Source organism: Anticarsia gemmatalis, chromosome 2 (assembly GCF_050436995.1).
Source record: "Anticarsia gemmatalis isolate Benzon Research Colony breed Stoneville strain chromosome 2, ilAntGemm2 primary, whole genome shotgun sequence".
Lineage (NCBI taxonomy): Eukaryota > Metazoa > Arthropoda > Insecta > Lepidoptera > Erebidae > Anticarsia > Anticarsia gemmatalis.
In genome coordinates this window covers 5,078,604-5,102,773 of record NC_134746.1, presented here as the reverse complement: position 1 = coordinate 5,102,773, position 24,170 = coordinate 5,078,604, and the positions used below count along the sequence as shown (strand labels likewise).

The following is a 24,170-nucleotide window of genomic DNA, read 5'->3' as shown; positions in this document are numbered from 1 at the left end:
GTAGAATAAAGTTTGCCTTATCTTTAAATATTGTACAATTATTTGTCTCTAGAAAACCCGATTGATATTATTAATCAAAACGAGTCCTAATATAATCTGCCACTAGTGCCTAGTACCTAGCAGCCAGACAATTTTCCGAAGGTAGTCGATGTTATACTGCATTGTACCCATATTTACTTATGTCATTAATTTTATTGACTGATTATGTTATTTGTCTTTCTACCACCATAACCGTCATAACGGCTAACCCGATTTGAGTTTTACAAGTTTGCAGAATTGATTTCGGGAAGACACATGGGCGATACCTTTTGCAATAAAAATCTGCGGGCAGAACTGCGGGAATGTAAAATATGTGGTTAACTAAAATCTAGGTCATTGATAATAATATAATGTGGCGTCTTTAGTAATAAAACAACGATTTGTAATAAAATTTAAGTATATTAAACAAATAAATCAATGGAACTTAATATTATAAACGAACATCTGGTAAACTATAATCAACTGTGGAATCTAAATGTATAACCACGGCGCTTTTATGTTCAAGCGACATTTCGAACGCGTCGCCATCTTCTGTCAGCTTGTCGAAGAAATAACTCGTATTAGCCTTACCGATCACTGAATTATTACAACTGCCCACATTAAAACTACTCTTTCTAATTGAACTATTTTTAAATACTTCAAAGTCATTTTTATGAATCGGACTGTTCGTACTGAATCGAAATTTACTTTTTCCAACAAGGCTATTGTTAGGCGTCGAGTTGAAATTACTTTTCTGCACGGGGCTATTCATACTAAATCTAAACTTTCTTTTTGCAATGGGACTATCGTTGGGCGTCGAACAGTTATTATGAACCTCATTCAGTATTGATTTCCTATTGCTTATTTTCTTAGGTGTGGAGTATTTATCAAAAACGAGTTTAACTAAATTATTTTGTACTTTTGCAGTTTTGGTTTCGGTCGGTCTTTTGACAATTTTGTCGATAATATCCGATAGATCAAGGCCATCATCATCTGTTTTACTTAACATACTTAAATAATGATTGCCATCAAGCTCGAAATTAGGTACATTTGACGATGGAACATTATTAACATTTATATTTTCTTTTGCGTCAAACAAATCATCTAAATAATCATTCTTAACCACAGGATTCATATCTTCATCACAATGTAAGGATAAGTTTTTAAAGCTCTGTCCTAGAGACTGCATGAGTTTCTTACTGGTTCTTCTCTTCTTACTAGCTATAAAACTGGTTATTGTTTTCTGACCTTTCTTGGTATTATTTTTAATCTTTCTTTTTAATTTATTGACGGGGACACTGACGTTCAATACGCTGGAGTTTGGTTCAGCCGCTTTCATAGATTCTTGCAGTACTTCTGCAACATTTTTCGGTTTTCTATTGTACTTTCGTTTCGGTTTGTCAGGATTATCGGGCTCTTTCTTCTTACGCGCTCTAGTCTTCTTCTCCTTAGGGGGCTTCTTGATAGACTCTTCATATGCCTCCACAATATCTGGATAGTATTTTCGCATGAGATCTTGCCTTTCAACTGTTGTCCAAGCTACTAAGGGATCTTCATCTTCTGTAAATATCAACTTTCATGTCATGATAACTTTTAAACTTTGACGTAAATTTATAATTGTAATATAATACGGCAGTTAACGCGAACATGCATGCATTTTACCTGGAAATGTTTTATGTTACGGCCGCAGGCTAACTGAGTTACACTGAGAGACTTAGTCAGCCTGCAACCACGGTATGTGGTCGTGCCATGAACAACGGTATGTTATAAGATCTTTAACACTCAATCACTTTTTTTACAAATATAACTTAGTTCTAATCTTAGAGCCACTTAAAATAATACAGTGTTGACATAAACTTTATCATACCGTCAAACTGGTCATCAGGAATTAGTTCTGCATACAATCTGTCAATGTCTCCCCACACCACTTCATAACTCGGTACACCTACAACAATTGTTTACGTTAGTTACCAATACAAAGTGATACATGATCTAATATAAGGATATAGGTACAATGTATGTGGAAATAGGCTGGCTCCCCATTACATGACTAACATTGTTAATAGCGAAACGCGGGGTGTATTTCATACACCTCTGCTTTCATCTTCAGGTATAACGTGCAATTATTTATGACATTTAATTCATTAGAATTTTGAACTGACCTCTCGGATTCCTCTTTTTCTTGATATTCGTTGCTCTTATGGTTCTGCTAGGGACATTATCTTGTAGGTGCCATTTCGTTAGCAGAGGCAAGAACTTCTCAACACAATATCTCTCTGACCAATCCAACTTGTGTGTCATTAATTTCTGTAAATTAAAGCACTTTAATTACCTTCCTTTAACAAATGCTATAGAAACTAGTTCAAACTGCAAACACTAAGTACAATCGAACTTTCCTCAAAAATTTGTACCAGCTTTAAAATAAAAATACACAAGAGTCATCAACTTGGCTTAACCAATAACAAGCTATGAGGTAAAAAATATAAAAGAGTCTGTAAAAGCACTTAATTCATACAATTTTTGTTTTAAATGATGTATTATGATCTTACCACAAACTGTATTAAACTCGGTATAGGATTCTTCAATCGGTTCAAATCGACTTCTTCAGGCGGCGTGTTTAGGAACTCCTTCATAACTTTAGGCTCGGGAAATGGTGAGCCACAAGTCAAAGCTCTGTTACGTAGTGACAACTCACGCTTTACCTCAGATATTTTTGTTCTAAAACCAAAAAAGACTGTTTTACACACAGTACTTCTATAGTAATATAATAATAGCGAGAATTTGGATGCTCGCTACTCAATCCGCCAGAACCACAAAACGACATCGCCTGCGTAAAAAGATTCCCTGTAGTAAAATGTGTCCGTGTTTATCCAGGTTATAAACAGTTTGTGTACCAAAGTACAACAAAATCCATTCAGTAGTTTAGACATGATTGAGTTACAAACATGACAACATGCAATCTTTCTCATTAATAATATAATGATGGAAATAAGAAATATTAATTTTATGATTTACTTATGGCCAGTGTCGTTGCACCCGCGGTGCGTGACGCAGACGGGACAGCCGCTCTTGCCGTGCGTGCGGCCGAAGTGTCCGCAGCGGTCGCAGCGCCCCGGCGCGCCCACCCAGCGACTCTGCTCCTCGTAGCGATCCACGTCCGTCACCCATGATAACAATCTACAACAGATATAACTTATACTATTAATTAAGATAGAAGAAGAGAATAGAGAAAAGAAGAGGCAAAGTATGATCGATACAAAGGAAGATGATAACAAGACAAATGCCTATTAATCAAACCAGATAATTTTACAAAAATATTTTTAAATTAACTACTGTGACGAACTAACTATTTATAAATAACATACATTAAAAAATAACGATGCAAGTATAAGTTGCTTTTGTATGTATTTTTACAACAGAATTTTTCCATTTAATTCCAATAATGTCAACTCTACCCTACAAATGATATGAGAAGGCCAGGCTACGAATAAATTACTGACCTAGGTATAACGTCGTTCTCGGGAATGGTATGTAGAAATGATACAGCTGTGTTTATTGAGGAGCCACACGCACCAACACCATAATCACAGCCACACAGTAGTGCCAGTGCCACCATCTTTTTACGACCGAAACCTGTGAATAAATTACCTATTTTTGAATATCATAATGACCCCATTACGATACCCCAAATATTTTCGGGAGAGCCTTGAAATTTAATATTTTATTCGTAGAATTACTATAGAATACGAATTTAATACACAATTCAAACTTAAAGAAAACTAGACTCAAAATATGCAGACTAGACTAGAAGAGAAGATATTGCTCCACACAGGCCTTTTATTTTAGGGTAAGAATACTTTTCACCAATTTGTAAAGACTTTAAAATAAAACCGCCGATATCAAGCCGTCAACAAGTGCAGGCGAGACGGTGCCTTTCGTGTGTTCAGTGTATGCATCAACTAACAATAATAAAACTATTTACTATACTAGCCATTATTTTGGTACATCTTGTCAGCATCATAGCAGTCGACGGAGCCTTGCAGGGCTCCTCCACCGGCCGCGTTCGACACGCTAAAGTTGCGGTACACACGCCGAGCGCCGTACGCAAAACAGTCGGAGTCTTGAGACACAACTGCATCAACCAACTATAACAGAAATAAGTGCTATTACCATGTGATACAAACAATGTATAAAAAATAAAGTTAGGTTGTTTTTTATACCATATTTGTTATCATTATTTTTATTTAAAAACATTTCTGTCTCACAAAAATTGTATGTATTATGTTAATTCTACATACATTTTTTGTTAAATAATACCAATAAAGACTTGACCTATGCAGAAACATTTAAAAATAAAATAGTCTTGTTTGAATCAAGTATCACTCAAGAATAATCCAAACCTTAGCATTGCAAATGGGACAACATGCAAAATTCCAGGACAATCCCGGAAATCCTGAACATCTGGCAACCTTATTTATAATACTCAGACAGTTCTAGGTAAAATAGGAGAAATATATTTACAAACATTCTGTGCATTGAGTGTTGCACATGTTGCTTCAGCTTCTCCATGTCCTTTAATGCATCTCACTCCCAGGCACTTCAATAATGTCTCACACTAAAAAGATAAAACAGAATACTATGTTAGAAAATACCTGATTAAAAAATAACAATAAATAATTAATTGAACTGTATTTACAGATACACACTTATGAGGAGGAAAAGGACCTTGTGACAGCTAGGCAGGGCATAAAATTAAAAAATCTTATGGTTTAATTATAATGCAGTGCATAATTAATGAACACAGGATTTTTAGGACACAAACTCTAGAACTACTAATGTATCTTAAAGTTGACAGTAGATCTTACCTCTTTCAAAACATTTTTGAACCTCTTCCTAGCTACATCAGGCCTTTTCTTGCTAACAGCCGCCTCAGACCTTGGTGCTGCCCCACGGAACTGCACCTGGTTACGAGCTGCCATCACATCTCTTTTGAGTTCAGGAGCATCACCCTCCAGCACAAATATTGGATTTATGTCAGCCAGTATTAGGTATGCTGTCCTGAAGAACAGGTTTCTGAAAAAAATATCACTCACGAATTATTAAGGTTCATGTGTAGGTACCCTGAATAGAAAATTTAAATAAATAAGCATTACAATTTCAATAAACTCATAATTTGATCGCATCCACACAGAAGAAAATGTAGATATGGTAAAATTATTTATCAATTTCTTTTAAATGAAACAAAATTATAATTTTGTAAATAGGATTACCTCAAATACAATTTCGGTTGAATATGATATTCTGTAACGTTCTGACTGTCGCACACCCATCCTGATAGATCAACTGCAAGAGTTTCACCTCTTATCTTTAAATAAAAAGTAAGTTGTTATAATAATAACAAAGTAGCAAGAATATAAATAAATACAAAACTATAATGTCCTCACTTCATGTAACGATTTTTTCTCACTGTATGGGGTTAACACAGCCCATAATCCTTTAACACCCATAATATTATAACACTATTTTTATATATCAATGACCACAACCATAATATTACAATAAGAAACTTTATAAAAATTTAAATTTGTATCGAGTCCGTTGCTTCTGATATTGCAGCTCACAGTAGTAGAGTCTCTTCTGTCTATGTTCTGTCAAGTGTCTAGTGAATATCAACATTTCGTCTAACAACCGACACAGGCAAATACTTACACGATTTACGACTAGGACATAATATGTACCAAAAATAATTATTATTTGTCTTGATTAGGGATTTTGTGATTTGATATGTAAAATACCAAGGTAGCTGCGTTACTGATTTTAAAATTAACATTGGGCATAGAATTATATTTTGCATTTTAATTTTGTTTCCGAACTATATAACAATGTCGCTTTTGACAATTATCTGTCTCCTTCCCACTTGCATAAGTTGTTATCATCTATCCTGCAGTCAACATAAACCCAAAAACGTAAACAAACCCTGTTTACCGAAGTTTTATCTTGTTTTTCAACTTTTCAATGATGTAATTTAAATAATATTCATTGATGATTTCAGTAGTCAATGGTGACATTTAACTCTGTTGAGCGTTTATTTGTAATTCACAGAAACAGTAAAGACCAAAATTGAATAATAAGCTTTGTATTTAAAATTGCTAATGAGTTGATAAGAATATGATAATTATTTCGGCGATAGTATCATTACGTTGATCGGTTCATTACACAGCGTTATCAGTCCGCGCAGGGGCCTGGCGACTCGCGTAATCTGCGAACGTACCACGTATTTGGGACTATCTTTGGCGATAAGTTATGAAACTCTGATTTAATTGGTATCAGGCAGTAATACTGTAACCATGTCTTATTTAAGATTTCTTTCTAAATATAGGTAAGATCTTTTATTTTTCATATAAGTTTAAGTCATTGTCATTAATTATATTCAAATTTATTGGTGTTGCAAAATTTTTGTATAAAACTCTTAAATAATTTGATTACATTAGTACCTACTTTATTTTCCAGTGTCTTGCATTATCATTTTTAAAATTTTCAGTATTGTAATGAGCTAGTTGTTCTTATGAAATAAAATCCCTTATTGTATTTAACAACTTCAATTCTTGTATTTTATTTAATTTTTTTTCACAGCATAACTTTAAAAGTAATAAAACTTTAAGTAAATAACCTTACACACATTATACAGTGAAATGTGTATGTATTTTTCAGTGTTCCAAGCTTGCAATATCAAGCAAGATTCAGCCATGCACAGCAGCTCAGAGAAGAAGTTCGTAGGCGGGATATTAGCAAAGTTCTCATTGCCAACCGAGGAGAGATAGCATGCAGAGTCATGAGAACGGCCAAAAAGTTAGGAGTCAGAACTGTAGCTGTGTATTCTGATGCTGATAAAAATGCTATGCATGTTGAAATGGTGAGATTGAATTAATATACTAACCCCCGGTTTGAGAGGTACATTTAGTGGTAGTTTATCTGTTCAATAGCGTTAAAACCAGGCATTAGTCATTTGTAGTTATTTACATTAGAGTCACTTTAGAATAGTTTATATCAAAAATCTGTTTGTTATAAAGAGTATCTTGATTGATGTGGCCTTTATTATGTTTAGAAGATAAACTGGTGTTATCATGTTGTAAAAAAGCTAAGAAAACAAATCATTTTTCTGGTTTCTTTATGTAACCTACACAAGTGTTTCCAATGAAAAAGAATAACATAAACAACACAAATAAAGCTGACCTTTCACTTACAGAAATCAAGTTTGTAATGACTTTTTTCTTTTTCCAATAAAACTTATTGAATGGGACATGATATTTAAATAAAAAGGTGCATGGCATTGACAGCTACATAAACCAATGTAATTGTTCAAGGTTTTGTTTATCCACATTGCTTGAAAAATCCCAACAGTCCTTGATTTCAGCCTATGAATATTAAAGAAACATTAATAATTTCTGGAATATTTCTTCTATTTCCAGGCAGATGAAGCATACCACATTGGGCCAGCCCCCTCAACACAGAGTTACTTAAATGCGGCTAAAATTCTAGAGGTGGCAAAGAAATCTAACAGTCAGGCTATACATCCCGGCTATGGGTTCCTTTCTGAGAATGTAGAGTTTTGTGAAAAGTGTGCCAGTGAGGATGTAGTGTTCATTGGACCACCACCTTCTGCTATTAGAGATATGGGCATTAAAAGGTAGTATTTCTAACTTTTTCTATCAATAACCATACAGTTTTTATAGGTAATCAACATTACCTATGCTATCGGCTCAAAGGGTGTGAATTTTATCTTCTGGTCAGTTTAAATTACTATTATATACAAATGCACCAGAAATAAAATTGAACCTTTGAAAGCATCATAGCAGCTAACTTGCAGTTAACAATGTATGAAGAAATAAAACTATTTTTGGTTTTATGTTATCTATCAATAACTCCATACAAGTGCTTACACATACTTACATTGGTATATATTTTGTTATATTTAATATAATAGATCAATAATTTAATTCATTGTACTACAGTACTTCAAAAGCGATAATGTCAGCAGCTGGGGTGCCTATTGTAAAAGGTTATCATGGAGAAGAGCAAAGCATTGAGAAATTAACTGCCGAAGCACAGAGGATCGGCTTCCCGCTTATGATCAAAGCTGTCCGTGGAGGTGGCGGCAAGGTAAAATACCCCATTTTATAACAAAATTATTTTTGGTTCAGAATACATATTCGAAATAATTTGAGAACCAAGAACAAAGTAAGTTGGCTAATGTTGATATTTTGTGTATAGCGCCATCTATTATTTGATAATAGAACCACGTCGAGTAATGATTTTAAATATTTATTTATTTATTTATATCCTAATATTTACAATTACATTTTAAATTAACAACAATAAACTTACTATATATACAAATAGATAAAAAATAAATAAAAGAAACAAGTATTAAAAGAGAAAAAAAAAAAAACATGGGAAGCGCACTACGCGTCGTAGTACTCCTCCACATCGCTGTCAATCGGGAACGTTCCCAGAATGCTGGCAGCATTGCCACGTTGTATGGCAATGCTCAATCTTTGTCCCAAGAAAAAGCCAGCATTCTGGTCACGAGAACTGTCGACCAGGCGTTTGGTAATGTCCTTAAAGAGTAAGTGGGCGCTAGGGCCCCATGGTCCCAGCGTCTCGACCCCAAACGGCTCAAACACATAGTCGCCAACAAGACTACTGTATTTGCGCCGCTTGAGGTCTTCGGCAGCCGCAGCAGCAGCTCCAGCAGCACTGGCCGTCCTTAGAAGATGAGACGGCGCAAGGGTGTCGACGCAAGTTGCATCCCACACCAAAGGCCGTCCCATCCTCCAAGGCATCAACGACATACCGTCCGGCCTCTTCCCGTCGTCGCGCGCCAGCCCATTAGGTTCTAAGATGGCTGGCATTCCAGCGGCGGCAAGAGACCGGCGAATGATGTCGTTGAGGTGTGCGTGTCGGGGTATACGGCCAGAGCTCCTACCGCAGGAAAGACCATGGTGCCCAAGACGGTCGACAGCTTCCCCGCAGTGACAACGATGTGGAGAAACACTCGGAGCACCTAAACGCAGGCAAGTGGCGATGCGAAAAGTGGCATCGTCCAACTTCGTGCCTACGTTGGACGATGGGAGTGCCTGAAGCCAAAGCCCCGATTCCCACTCTCCCACAGCCAACAGGCGAGCACGCTCGGCGGGATTGGAGGAAGTATTGATAAGGTTTTTTATAACCAACCCGCAGAGCGGCGCGTCCCACTGTCTCTGGGAGGACAGGTTTCGGGGTAAATCAGTAGACGGAGCGGTCATCTTCCAAACGTTCACAGCGTCGGTCTTGCACGACACTTCAAAGTCAACCAGTGTAGGAATTAGAATTTTCCTGGTTAACTCTTCCGTGTCGTGGACCGAAGACAAGAACGCAGGTAGACTAATGTCGGAAATTTTGCGGACGCCGAGGCCACCCAAGCGGATGGGTAGAGAGGCTTGACTACATGCTCGGTCGTCCAGGGCCACATTTAAAATTTTGCACAACATGTTTTTAATGACATTATCAATTTTAATAAGGGGTGATAGGTTCTGCCAAAAAGGTGAGGATCTGAGGGCATGGGTAAATTTAGGAACGAACAGACAATACCGAATAATAGTAAAAGCCGACTGTAAGTTAATTTTGAGAAGACGATCCGAAACTTCATTAAAATTTAGAGTTTTTTCATCTAAAAAAGGTACGAAACCTTCTTCCAAGATGGGAGCCCCAAGGAGGCGAAGAGAACTGTTCCCAACAATTTTTAAATTTGGTGTCAAGGAGTTAAATTTAGATAATGCCAAAGATTTATTTATGTTCTGATTAATAATGTATAATTCACATTTGTTAGAATTTAGATCCAGACCGATTGAACTGAATTTGTCTCTTAGAAAAGCCAAATCTTTTAAAACAGTGTCTACATCGCCACCCAAGGTCCCATCATCCAAATACCAAACATTAAATTTGGAATTTATTTGCCGAATAATAGGGTGAATAGAAAGACTGAAGATGACCGGTCCGAGAGGGTCACCTTGTTGACAACCAACAGAAGATGCCAAAAGATTATCTTTATATAATAATTTTGAGGGATGTCTATAACATTGCCAAACGAATTTATAAATTTTGGGGGTTTCAGATTTTACTTGGGTCAGCAAGGTGTCCCTATTAACTGAATTAAAAGCATTTTTGAGGTCAACCTTTAGGATGACCTCTCCTTCACTGCTACGAAGGTACGTCCTCAGGGCATGTATAGCAGCCTCACAACCCCCTCTTGAACCGAAACCGAGTTGAAGGGGTTGGAATTTTGATGCCAAATCGTCTCTGTAAAATTTACAACAAATTTTGGCTGCCATACGCCTATAGGTACACCCCACGGCAACGGGGCGAATGCCACCATCTGACTTCCTCAGAGCGCACAAATTGGCCCCGTACAGAACATCAATGATGGCATCGCACACGCTGCCGGAGAGCATCAGGTTGATTAAAGCCGTGAGCTCCTTCAGAAGCGCAACGCCGGCCTCCCCGGCGCCCGGGCACACCAGATCCTTTAGGTGTTGTGGTGTCAGGCCGTCGAGGCCGCCGGCGGACCCCTTCCGGAAAGAGCACACGGCAGCGAGGACGTCCTTAGCCGTTACCACGATATGCTCCCAGTCAGGATCAGGAGGGTCTGGGAAAGAGAGGTCATCCGGGGCTGTAGGGTGCCTGCTCTGCAGAGCCGCGAGTGTCTCTGGAGAGCAAGGCGCCACTACATCCGTACTAAAGAGCAATCTCGAAGCACCCGCAATATCACCCTCCCCTAATTTGGACTCTACATAATGAAAGACCGAATGATTATTGGTTATATTAAATTTTGTGTCAAAAAAGTGGCTCGTTTGTCGGCAATTTTCTTTAATTTTGGCTGTCAAACTATTAGGAGTGTTTTGGTCTTTCTTAACATGTAGAGTCCTAAATGGGAAGGTTAATAACTGCTCCCAGGCGGTTAGCGAGTTCTCTCGGATTACAAGGCCTATACAGCGCGCCAAACTTTGGGCCACGACAGGCCTCGCACCCCGAGGAACTCGCTTTAAAACCGGCACCGAATGTTTTAATTTTGATAGTTTCTGCCATAAGGGAATTTGAGGAGAGTCTGTATTGTTAAGAGATTGGGGGCCCGAAAGTACATCTTGGTTCTTGTGAACTTTGCCAAAATGTACTTTCAAGCCCCTCTCACCTTTGAAAAACCGGGCCTGGGAACAGTGGGGACAACGCACCAGATCACTCCGCGACGGAGTAGGTTGACCGGCACTTACTTTCGCACTACCACCAGGACCGCACGTCCCTTGCATATATATAAAACACAAAAAACACAAAGAAATTTCACTTAAAACTAAACATAAAAGTCATAAATAATATTCTGTCAAAAAGGAGCGCTGACAGGTGCGGACGGGGGGCGCCACGGCGCTTGCCGTTGCCTAGGGCGCCGACGGCGGCGTCCTGTCATCGGGATCGATGTATATATTGTTAGTTTTGTTAGGATAAGGAGATATATTTGTTTGGATATCTCTATTATATTACTCTTGTAGATTATCCTCAAAGAATTGTCGGAAAGTTTTTCATTTTATATTGCATTCACCACAATAACCGCACATATTCACAAAAAAGGAATGTAGGCTCGTAAAATATTGCCTTCCAAGTCCATATATTATTATTATTTATATTTAAAACTAGGAAAAATAAAAGCAGTCCATTTCCAGTTTGACGTTTCCGTATCAAAAACAGTGTCGAGTAATGAATTACTAACTGACAAAGTATTTCTACCGAGCTAACACCTCGACATGATGTCGCTACGCGTAGTTTTGTAAAGAAATATAAGAAAAATTTTACCACCGATTTTTTTCATACCGGCCGCGAACTAGGTTTTTTCATACCAAAAAAAGTCGGTAACAAAATAATTAACACCAAAAAGACTCTCTCCGGCGGGGAATCGAACCCCGGTCTCCCGCGTGACAGGCGGGGATACTGACCACTATACTACCGAAGACTTATTGAGTAAGCGCAAAATTGTAGACTACTAAATACGCAAACAGATTTTATAATCTTATTCATCCGCGTAGAATGTTCTGTTCAATGTTTTGCGGATATAGCGATCACGAGTGTTATTATGCAATAGTGCATAACACATTTAGCACACAAAACATGCGTCAATGCTACTTATGTCATAGTATGCAATTGACGTAGTAATATTCCGCTGCACTTTAGATGCGGTAGACTAAACTCGTGTAGATTGGTTACACGGGGATAATTATGACGCTACTTATATACTTGCGTCAGTATATATTCTATGTTGTACTTTGGAATATGTTGCTAAGTGCACTAGCGGGTTTATTGTTAGATGCTAAAGAAAATTCAGCACTTAGTATTGCAGTTTTAAGGTCACCTAGGGAAGGCAAAAACCTACCTTTTCTTCTTACGTGCTTATTGTAAGATATTAAACGATATAGGTGTCTTAAAAGTCCCTAATGAGCTTAAAATGAGTAAAATCTGTAAGTTTAAGTGGCTCATTTTTAACATAATTAGATAATACCTTGTAAATTAAAATGATCGAAAAATCTATTTTTTATTATCTACATCGTACTCAGGTTGAAACATTTTAAGGCTATTAAATCGACTCCCAAACATACTGGATACTTTATTATGATGATGATGATATAAGTCCTTGCTTGCTTAACTTTTTTCTAGGGTATGAGAATAGCGATGACAGAGGCGGACTTCTTGCCACAATTGGAATCAGCCAAACGTGAATCTTTGAAGTCGTTCGGAGATGATAATATGCTTCTAGAGCAGTATATCACAGATCCTAGGCACGTGGAAGTGCAGGTAAAGTATTTTAATATATTTGAATTAAGCTCTTCATTTTGTTATCACGCGCCATTAGATCCTGTATCCTGTCCTGTATGATATTGTTATAGAGATGTTTATAAATGCGCAGTTTTCTTGCTGTATCAGACAGCAAAAATTCCTACGTAAAGAATCTAGTTAGTAGCGCTCCGCACATCTGCCTTTATTAACCAAGCACTATAATGTTGAACCTACTTGTTCTTTTTTGTTATATTAATATTTATAAGTAATTCGTTTTTTCTTAGGTATTTGCCGACATGCACGGTAATGCAGTCCACTTGTTCGAGAGAGATTGTTCAGTTCAAAGACGTCACCAGAAGATCATCGAGGAAGCACCCGCTGTATGTACCCGAAATTGACATTTTAATAACTCGTATAGTGTTTTTTAAAGATTACTCCCGTACTACGAATTATTCTTCTGCACGAACTTGTACAAAAGTACCTACAAACAACGAACACAAAGTACAACCGGACCCGAAACACTTACTTGTTAGTCACTCAATAATTTTTCTATGTGGGAATGAAACCCACGACCTCACATTGCATCGTACTGGTAGCGTCCACCACCACTGTACCTCAGAGACGTAGTTCTATAACTTTTAAAGCACTTTTATAGTAAATTAAAATACCTATGTTTTGTTCCAGCCAGGGTTATCAGAAGAGACTCGCCGTGCGATAGGCGACGCAGCGGTCCGCGCCGCCCGCGCCGTGGGCTACGTGGGCGCCGGCACCGTGGAGTTCATCCTGCACCGACAGACGCACGAGTTCCACTTCATGGAGATGAACACCCGGCTCCAGGTCGAACATCCCATCACTGAGATGATCACTGGTATGACTCTCTAACATCATTATTAAGATTTATAATCTGAATGATTATAAATCCTAGTAGGTACCTTCTTACTTATTTTGGGGGAAAATATTTTATTTCTGTGTTGTTTATTATTTATTTAACGTGCCTTTGTAGCATAGTTAATAATGTATGGGACTGCAGAGGTCTCAAATTCAAATCCCGGTTCTAGCCAAAAAGTTATTTTTAAGTTAATTTATATATAGGAATTCGTAATAACTGTCCGGACTTATGTACTTGATGCTTTAGGCTGTTTATCGTGTTATCCGAGACACAGGGCTATGAGAGAGACAGAATAAAGAGTAGGACACACACCACACACAGATGATGAACGCTATAAACAAAGTCCTACAGGCCCGATTTAAAGGCTAGAATAATCAACTAATTTGACATAACAGGTACGGACTTGGTAGAATGGCAGCTCCGCGTGGCAGCCGGCGAGCAGCTGCCTCTGTCCCAGGAGCAGATAGTTCGTCGCGGGCACGCGGTGGAGTGCCGCATCTACGCCGAGGAGCCGCGCGCCGGCTTCCTGCCCCGCGCCGGGACGCTGCACCGACTCACGCAGCCGGAGCCCGAACAGTTCGTCAGAGTAAGTATCGCGATTTAGACTACCACTCAAATTAATAGCTCTTTTTAAAACAACAAAATCAAGAATTGATGATTATTACTTGTACAGGTTAGCCTAGTACATATCCTGTTGTACGACGGATCACTTTAACATACTCACGACGACTATTTCGACTTTTTAGAAAACATAGATGTGAGTGTGAATTGTTATATGAATTTAATAGTAGTAGGAAACTTGAGAAACGAAAACATATTATATTCGGTCATCAATATATGGCGGAAACGATTCACATACATTTTCCTATACAAATATTTGATTTACACGATCAACACATTGATATACCTACGTTTAAACCTATAGTATGTTGTTGTCACCAATGTCACCTGTTCCTACGCGCTGCACTTGTCCGGTTAATGCGTCATACACTATTAAACTATTGGCAACACATCTCAACACGCGCTGTGCGGAACTTATGCACTAATCTGGGGGCACGGAAGTGCCCCCGCAAGTCGAGCAAAAAAAAAGCGGCACGGCCGTAACATCCTTTTCTCGAAGCAATTCGGGCTATTTTTGACACCCCTATAATTTCGTTGTGGATAAAACAAGAAGCCTGGATTTTCAGCAACTAATCAGTCATTGTATAAATACGGTATGTTTAAAATTTCAGTCAATTTGAACCAGTAGTTTAAGAATGACAACTTGTTAAAATTTTGAATTTTGTCACTCACTGATTCACTGATTCACTGACTCACTGACTCACCGATCATCAAAAGTCTAAGGTACTTCTAGCAGACTTAGAAGCTTAAAATTTAGAATACAAATAGGGTTTAGTGTCTTAATCATGGGAAAAATCCAATATTTTCTAATTTCGGTCCAGTTTTCTAAATACACCAACTGCAACAATAACTTTGTAATCCCATATAAATGTATAAGATTACAAGGTTACATTTGCAGTTAAAGAATTATTATTACTGTAGAAAATAAAATAAATAGGTGTAAATAGCTACATACTATATGAGGCATAACCGGAGGGGGTATAGGGTGGGTAAGGGTGTTTAGCCCATGAAACTGAACAACATTCCCATAGGAAAATATGTTGAATTATGAAAAAATATAACGTCTTTCCATACAAATTGGACTTATGTTCGCTCTACAAAAAGAAGTGAGATGCCATCAAAAACATTCTGTAAAAACCTCAAGTCTCGCCGTAAAAAGTTGTGAGATCTGTATAATACCAAGTCGATTAATCTATTTAGTCTCTACTTAAAGGACCTTCTGTCTTAAGTTATTACGTATGTTATTATCATGCCAATTAAAAAAAATACCTTTAAAACAAATAGATCGACTTGGTCATCGCAAGAAAACACAAATTCGCCATTAACATTTCAGGAGCATTAACTTCTCGTCGTGCTGTCTAGTGTGATACATACTAATAATCAAATCATGCGATGACCAGGTCGGTCTATTTGTTTTAAAGGATTTTTTTTTAATTGGCTTGATAATAATATACGTAATAACTTAAGACAGAAGGTCCTTTAAGTAGAGACTAAATAGATTAATCGACTTGGTATTATACAGATCTCACAACTTTTTAAGGCGAGACTTGAGGTTTTTACAGAATGTTTTTGATGGCATATGTATTTTGCGATGCACATTCATACGTTAGGTATAAAACATTTTCAACGTTTCTCAGTTCAATGAAAAATACGTCGAAAAGAAATTTATTTGACTCGTTGCTAGAAAAAAAAGGACATTGTTTCTTCTCCTGAAATGAGAAAGAGAATAGACCTTAAGTATCGATTAAATCCCAAAAACAATACTAAAACTAAAAAAGTTTTAGTTAGTAGTTATATGGTGCCTATTTACACACATATTTTGTACCACACATAACCAATATCACACCGTTACACTCGGAGGTGTAAGCAAAGATGTAATACATCAATATTTCGCCGTAAATGAGCGATATAGGGGGCGAGCATTAATTGTCATACTATGCAACAGCGTACTACTGTACTAATTGAGTAATTGATAAATATAATGTCCGTAGGTGGAGACCGGAGTGCGGGAAGGCCAAGAAGTGTCAGTGCACTATGACCCCATGATCGCCAAGCTCGTGGTATGGGGCCGCGACCGCACTGAAGCCCTCGCCAAGACCAGAGCCAAGCTGTCTGAATACCAGGTGCGATTTAATTTCGATATCATCTAAGGAGGTACCTATACAACCTTGCGAACTACGTCATAGTTAAATGTGTATTACATAGAGTAATGACTATATTATGTGCGCATGATTGTAATTTTCCGAGTATAGCTAGCAATATATGGTCGGGGAAAAAGTCTTTTCGCATTATAGTATGTATGAACTTATAATAAAATCTTTTCTCTACACAAAAAAGCTCGATATTTGGGTACCTCACGAGCTCAGTGAAAGGAACCTAATGAACCGTGTACTCATTTGTGATTCTTGAAACCAAAGAGATTTTATTGCAAGTTCATACGTACTATAATGCGAAAAGACTTTTTTCCCGACCTTATATTAGGGTGGCTTACCTGATTAAACGCAATTTGCCACGCACGATCTACAAATTGCCACAAACATCATCATGTCTGCATTATTAAACAGGTCATACATTTCAAGATTTATACATTTACTTACCGGCCGCAGTTTTAAGAGTTTCGTAAAATTTGTCTATAACAATATTCCCTACATTCCTTAATATTCACGCTTATTTGTTAGACACATTGAGAAATAACGCCAAAGTATTTAATACATACATATTATTATGTATTAACCGACAGTAATATATTAAAAATACATTGCACGTATCGTGTTTTCAAATGCCAAGTGTAGCGAATACGCAGTTTACGCTTGTTACTTGCGTACAGCTAGAGCTAATGATTACATCAATTACATAATTATTTATTAATTAAACTATCATGATTGCACGCTGTTTCTCAATGATACGATGACTTGTGGCTCACGTGAATATTATATGTAAACAATCGTTTGTATTGACTAACATGCGATTTTAATTACGTATCATTATTTCTAAATATATTTACAACTAGCTGACCCGCGCAACTTCGCTTGCGTCACATAAGAGACAGTGGGTAAATTTGTTCCCGTTTTGCTCCTATTGGTCGTAGCGTGGTGATATATAGCCTATAGCCTTCCTCGATAAATGGACTATCTAACACTGAAAGAATTTTTCAATTCGGACCAGTAGTTCCTGAGATTAGCGCGTTCAAACAAACAAACAAACTCTTCAGCTTTATAATATTAGTATAGATAAGTCCATGTGTTTATTTTGTTAGTGATAAAATTAAACATTATTTACTCTACTCCTTTCTACAATAAAATCATATTACTTTTCTTTAACATTTAGGTCATTCAAAATAGTTCTATTCTGTAATCACTGCTTATAAAAGTCATATTGTGAAAACTGCTTGCATGACGCTGTCAATACCTGTAATAATTTTGCACAATCTAATTTAAGGTCACTTTGCATCTTACTGGCAAAAATGTTCCACAGTACAAACCTTCAAAGGGTTATATTGTGGAATATTATTGACATTATTATAAGCCACAGAAACAAATAAAAACACTTAAGTATGATAGACCCCACAACATCTTATTACCTAAGATATATAGCAATAAAGTTCGTTTTATTCTCAGGTGGCAGGTCTAGAAACGAACGTGAACTTCCTGCTACGGCTGAGCGGTGCGAGCGCGTTCGTAGCGGGCGACGTGCACACGGCGTTCATCCCGCAACACGAACACGAACTGTTCCCCAAAAGTGACTCCGTACTCTCTGAGGAACGAGCGATACAAGCCGCACTTGGACATGTAAGGATCAAAACTAATTATCTTCTTCTTACAATAGCTCATTATGTTATTGTGCTGCTTTCTTCTTATTTTCTGTGGCTTATCTATTTAGATAGTCTATCAGTCACTAAGACGAGCGCATAAAGTAATTTTGGATTAGGTATAAAAAAATGTTAGCAGTCTTATTTTGCAAAATTAAGTTACTGTTGAAGCAATGACAAGCAGCCTCGAAAATAAACATGAAACATATTTATGTTTTAATTTTTTCTTTTGCATCAAATACATTAATTATGATTATTATTTGGATCTTTACAGCTGCTCAGTAGCCAGTTATCCAACACCACAGATGACAGCTGGAAAGGTATTGCAGTTACTCCTCAAGCGTGGAGACCAAACTATCAGTTAAAGAGGACTATACCACTACGATTTGATGAGAAAGGTATGTGTATTGGCTATTCACATTGTTAATGCGTCTTTGTAGGTATATTATTCGACAAAATAAAGTACTCTTTATGAAACAGCAGAAACGCTTTTTGGTATGGAAATACGACATTATCACGTCTCAGGGTCTATATTTTCATTTAGATCAAATGAGAGTCTCATAAATTTGTTTTTGTCAAATTTGTAGACGACAATATCATACCACAATCATTTTGTGTTCACATTTTACATGTAACCGTAAATTTTAACTTAATCGACTATTCTACTTAATGTTCTTCCTTATAGATCTATCAGTATCGGTAGAGCACACGGGCCCGGACACATACAAAGTGCGCGTGAAGGACGGTCCGTGGCACGACGTACAAGCCTCGCTGCAGAGCACGCCGCGCGGCTTGCGACTGCACGCGCTCATCGGAGACAAGAACACCAACGTGGGACTACTCACGCACGAACAACAAGTGCACGTGTACGATGAGGTACACGTTTATATTCAGTGGAGGGATAGTTGATCTTACCCGCCTCCGTCTTCGTATATTATATCCCTATAGCGTTATATGCAGGTCTGTTACATAAGCTACAACTCTGTCAAGGTTAATAAAAATCGCGGTTTTGAGGTTTTGGTGTGATTGAATAGAAAACAACATACACTAGAAAAACAACTAAGCGAAACAGTTACTGAGACAAAAAAAAACCTCAACACTCAACTGTTTATGTTGACACTATTACGCGAAGCCACGTGTATCTATAAAAAATATTCTATTTCAGAATTAAATAAGATGGCGCCAAGAAACGCCTACAGAATTATGTTTTAATTTGACAGAACGGTCAGACAATAGTGGAGTTGCCTCGACCTAAATACCAGGCGGCGAGCGGCGTGGACGCGGCGGCGGCCGCCAACAGCGCCTCGTCTCCCACACCCGGGATACTTGAGAGAATCCTCGTCAGTAAAGGAGATAAAGTAAGTTCGAAGGAATTATACCCTGTAGTTGGCTGGATACCTTATTGATAAATATAATTCATAAATTTCCCACTGTTGGGCAATGGTCTCCTCCATGAATTGAGAAAGGATTGGAGAGCACCACCCTCTAAATTAGCGGGTGCTTTGCACACCTTCAAGAGCTGTGTTAAAAACTGGTAAACGAGGTTGCATTTCGATGTTTTCCTTTAAAGTTAGAACACGTTCATTGTTTTGCGTATGTCTCAATTTACGCTAGTTATTCCTGGCCTACCACAAGTCAGAAACATCATAGAAAATTCTGTCATTCGCCATCTTTGACTTGGCAACACAAATTTTGCCATTAATAAAGTTTTGTCCATACTATTGTACGGCTAAGGAACTGTACTGATTAATTTTCAATGTAGCTGTAAACAAAATTCAACTACTGTAAATATTATGGAAGTTAAAAAGCTGACTTGTATCTAGTATTAAAATTTAAAACTTTTTAGGGTCCGAATATCCTGCGAGTTACATAATGACGTGTTCAATAAAACGTCATTTGCGCGTTACAAGTCCTATACATATATTAGAAGCCGGTTTCACTAGTTTATACATTCCGTCTACGACCACAAATCACAGTTAGGCTAAAAATAATGATGGTTTAACGAACTCTTGCCTGCCAAAGTAGAGCTACGTGGCCACAACAATACCTAGTACTGATAGATTAGAACTGCGAATCTATAAAACATTAACGCTGTGGATTTTGTTCGTTTGTTTGAACGCTATAATCTCTGAAACTACTGATCCGATTTGAAAATAATGTTCTAGGGTATAATAGCCTCGTTCATGAGGAAGGTTTTAGTATATTTAACATCACGCTAATGTTAAAGGAAGTGGAGTTATCGCTATTAACGCCAATGTATCTGCGAGTCAATATATTCAAATATTCCGCGTCCAAATATAGTCGGGGATAATGATTAAATTTAATGTAGGATTGTATTCAAAGATCGCCATTGGATAAGTAGACAGGTTTATGTCTGAGTGTTAAATAGCATGGAATGTACGATATCATCTAGTTACTGTAACTTGAAGCATTTCAATAAAATAATAGTGTTATATCCGTGATTTTGCTTTATTTGATAGACTTTCTGTATCAATCGGTCATTTCTAAATAACTGTTTAATGTCTGGTAATAGAAAGAAAACTATAGCAACCAAGAAAGTTTATCTTACTAAAGATGCATGTATCATTAGAAGTGGTGCAGTTGTTATACAATTACAAATATTGAAATCATATTACAAAATGTAACTATTTCTTGTAAAAAAATTCAAAGAATTTCCGACATATTTAAGTTTATCGTAGACGAAGTCGTTATTCCAATAACTGGTACATACATACACACATTAATAAAACCACGTCTTGTTGCCATGCTAACATGCAAGGGTTAAATAACACCAGTAGCTACGATCCCTGCAATATTCTTACATCATAAATTGTCATACACATCCAGAATATTGATCTATAAATAATTCAACTGCAATGAAATTAAATATAAGTATGACAAGAACAAAACCACACAGGCATAAATCTTCTAGCGTTTAATACTCAGTTCACGTCACCGCTATAATAAATAATAATTGCACCTAGTGACAGAAGTATGTCTAATAATATTATGTAAGAATATTGCAATATAATAGCAGTATGTATTGATAACGTGTACATGCGTGCCTCGGTTAGAATTATGATTTGAATGTTAAATAGTCATATTATGTGTTCCGTCTTATTCTTCCGTATGTTATTTTTTTTTTCTATTTATATGTATTTTTAGTAGCCCATGTGTATGAATTTTATTTTTGCTGTAATTAAATCCGTACGGGACTTTCTTTTCAGTTCGTAATTTGCACAAAATAAATGTTTTCTTTTTCTCTTTTCATAATACCTTTGATATGTCAAGGTAAGAGTTAAGTTTTTAAGCTTAGAACTATTTCAATCTTTAGATACTTTCTTAGTAGAATTGTAGAGTGGTTGAGTAAGAGTCTTTCTGTAATGAGCCTAAAGAACTGGTTGTATGCTCTAAAGTGAGTAGTAAAAAAATTAAAGAAAGGTAGTGAGCATACCAAAAAGAATATGTAGTTGTTCAGGCCATATAAAACGGGAAGAGCGAAGTCTATCCGTTCAACAAAAGGGTGTGTTCAAGAGTATTTTTTATGAAAAAAACTGTTTCTAACAAAACAAAATACGGCGAACTACTTCAAAGGTAACATTATTTTTACTTTTTATTCAGTTCACTTGTAATCCTTGCAGGTAGTGAAAGGCCAGCCATTGTTCGTGGTGATAGCTATGAAGATGGAGTACGTAGTGCGGTCTCCTCGGGACGGTGTCATTGCCAGCCTTGCGCCCTTCAATATCGGTGACGCGGTCGGCAAGGGCGCGCAAGTTGTGCTACTTGAGGGAGACAGTTGAATGACGAATGAAATGCCGGATTTAGAATATTAAGACCTCGAACAAACTTGTCTCAAATTGGCCATGGTTTATTTTTAATTTTGTTTTATACTCATGGCCGGATTCAATAGCTTATTGTTGGTATTTGATAGGACTGATTTCTCAAAGCCCACGTGCCTAGCCAATACCAAAAAAAAACACATAACATAACATAAAGTTCCTGAAAAACAATATAAATAAATATTTTTTACTAAACAAAGTAAAAAATGTTATATGAAACTTATCGTTTGCCAACAGTAGGCTAATGATTTCAGCTTCTAAAGAAATGCTTATTTTTGTATCCCTTTTTGCTTTTTATGGGTAAGGCATCTAAATGAAGTAGTAAAATAACATCGGCTAATATTTAGCTGAAAAGATTACAAATAGAATAAAACATATCTAGCTTTTTTAATTATAAGACTTTTAGGTGCATTTATTTCTTTAAACTTATAGGCTTACACCCATTTTCAGCATTCCGTACAAGTTAGCTCCTTTTGTTCAATAATTTTATCGATTTTTTCATTATTTCTTTGTAAAATAATGTAACTTGTACTTTAGTACAAAGGCAACATGTGTTATTTTGAAGAAAATAACATTATCTAGTTTGCTCAAAATCTTAGCTTTTCTTCGCTAAAGCGAGAAGGTATGACATCGAAAGAGTTCTTACGACTTTCCAACACTTTTAGTGGATAATATCTAGGTAGGTATATTATAATCTAAATTGTCATATTAGTCCGTAAGCTTTCCTATAAATAAATAAATAAAACAGACTTCTGTTTAGGTGTCGGTAAAACCTAGTCACGTGGTGATAAAAAGAAATAATATTGGCTGTATTTTTTTGCCAGAAATGTGTGAATTCTTAAGGTCAGTTCTGTGTTGTTCCCAGGTTTACAATTCGTACAGTTTCAATTGTTTTTGTATGAATAATAAGGAAGGTTATTGTATTACATTATAACACGTAATCAAGGTCATATCTTTGTGCGTTCGTTCTTAAGTTTATTTTCATATAAGTAATTTGTTTATTGTTTATATAAATTGCAATTATTGTTCATGTGAATTGTTTTGCAAACACTCTTATTTGTGTATGCAAACCTGATATTTTACGTAAATAGGATCGGATTCTATTTTTATATGTTTTTATTGTTGTTGTATTTTTTACAAATAAAAATGTTGGACTTGAATCATGTTTTATTTTAAAGCAAATATTTACAAAATAATGAAAGACTAATTGTAATTATTAGATACATACATACATAATATCACACCTGTCATACCCGAAGGTGTAGGCAGAGTGTTTGAAATGCACCCACAGTTAGTCCCGTGTAACAGGGGTTAGCCTATTGCTATATACCGAGCACGTTACCAAACTCCACGCTACTATATATAAATATTCTAATATCAATAAGAAAAGACCAATAGTACTTTACCCTACCCGGGAATCGAATTTGAGACCTCCGGATTAGCAAAGAGATACACGACTGAGTACTGACCATGTCACCGAGGCAGTGTATCTATCTTAATTATCGCATAATTAATTAATTAATAATAAATACTCGTTGTTCATGTAACCAGAGAGTTGTTGATTTTTAAATATGTGTTTATGACTTCCTAGTTACAAAATTTGTCGTTTGAATGTTAAAGCTATTTGTGGTGCCCATTCGTTTTGAAATATTTGTAGGTTAGCAACCGTATTGCAATGTTCAAAACTGTACAAATGTGACATTTTCATTTGATTGTTACCCGTTAGGGTGCCATTGCTGGACAAGGCTCTCCTCCAGCACGAAGAGGGCTTGGCCTTGAGTTCACCACGCTGGGCAAGTTCGAGTTGGGGATACAAGAAAAAAAAAATAGTGCCTACTTACAATTTTTACAGTAAATACTTTTATGTAAAACATATATGCCTATCCTAAAAGGCCACGCTTTTCAATGATTTTTTAATTCTTAAATGGTAAAAGTTATGTACCTGTAGGAAAAATAAAAAGTATAAGTTAATATAAAAGAAAACAGTTTATTAAAAACATAAAAAAATCTTAATATTTACTCGAAATGAATAGCTACCAACAATTACCTCAATTGTACATTTGTAAAGCTAAAAGTTCCATAAAAAAATCTAGCTTGCTCAGTAGATGAGACGCAAAATTACGGCCTCCCTAGAAATTAC

At 36.7% G+C, this 24,170-nt stretch overlaps 2 protein-coding genes and 1 non-coding gene across 6 annotated transcripts; 1 reads left to right on the top strand and 2 right to left on the bottom strand.

The window, feature by feature from the left end:
- Positions 1-418: 418 nt before the first annotated feature.
- On the bottom strand, positions 419-13,682 carry Gen (XPG-like endonuclease). Of its 3 annotated transcripts, none has more exons than XM_076126025.1 (11): positions 13,542-13,682; positions 5,289-5,383; positions 4,884-5,091; positions 4,544-4,633; positions 4,010-4,163; positions 3,519-3,651; positions 3,034-3,195; positions 2,568-2,736; positions 2,181-2,325; positions 1,886-1,963; positions 419-1,578 (listed from the first exon to the last, which is right to left on the bottom strand). In XM_076126025.1, the coding sequence occupies exons 3-11, from the start codon at positions 4,995-4,997 to the stop codon at positions 470-472; spliced, it is 2,154 nt and encodes a 717-aa protein (XP_075982140.1). In that variant the 5' UTR covers positions 4,998-5,091; positions 5,289-5,383; positions 13,542-13,682; the 3' UTR covers positions 419-469. The 3 variants fall into 3 exon arrangements, with proteins under 3 accessions (XP_075982140.1, XP_075982132.1, XP_075982150.1); XM_076126017.1 differs by lacking the exon at positions 13,542-13,682 and adding an exon at positions 5,463-5,674; XM_076126035.1 differs by lacking the exons at positions 5,289-5,383; positions 13,542-13,682 and having other exon boundaries at positions 4,540-4,633; positions 4,884-5,025.
- On the top strand, positions 5,961-23,184 carry Mccc1 (Methylcrotonoyl-CoA carboxylase 1). 2 transcript variants are annotated; one of them, XM_076126054.1, is made up of 15 exons: positions 5,964-6,125; positions 6,239-6,397; positions 6,730-6,931; positions 7,488-7,705; positions 8,031-8,178; positions 12,754-12,891; positions 13,158-13,253; positions 13,558-13,741; positions 14,158-14,348; positions 16,375-16,506; positions 18,001-18,171; positions 18,466-18,589; positions 18,877-19,067; positions 19,412-19,549; positions 21,833-23,184. In XM_076126054.1, the coding sequence occupies exons 2-15, from the start codon at positions 6,366-6,368 to the stop codon at positions 21,989-21,991; spliced, it is 2,124 nt and encodes a 707-aa protein (XP_075982169.1). In that variant the 5' UTR covers positions 5,964-6,125; positions 6,239-6,365; the 3' UTR covers positions 21,992-23,184. The 2 variants fall into 2 exon arrangements, with proteins under 2 accessions (XP_075982161.1, XP_075982169.1); XM_076126046.1 differs by having other exon boundaries at positions 5,961-6,397.
- Positions 11,984-12,055, bottom strand: TRNAD-GUC (transfer RNA aspartic acid (anticodon GUC)). Its single transcript has one exon. It is a non-coding gene; the product is annotated as a tRNA-Asp (tRNA).
- Positions 23,185-24,170: the final 986 nt, after the last annotated feature.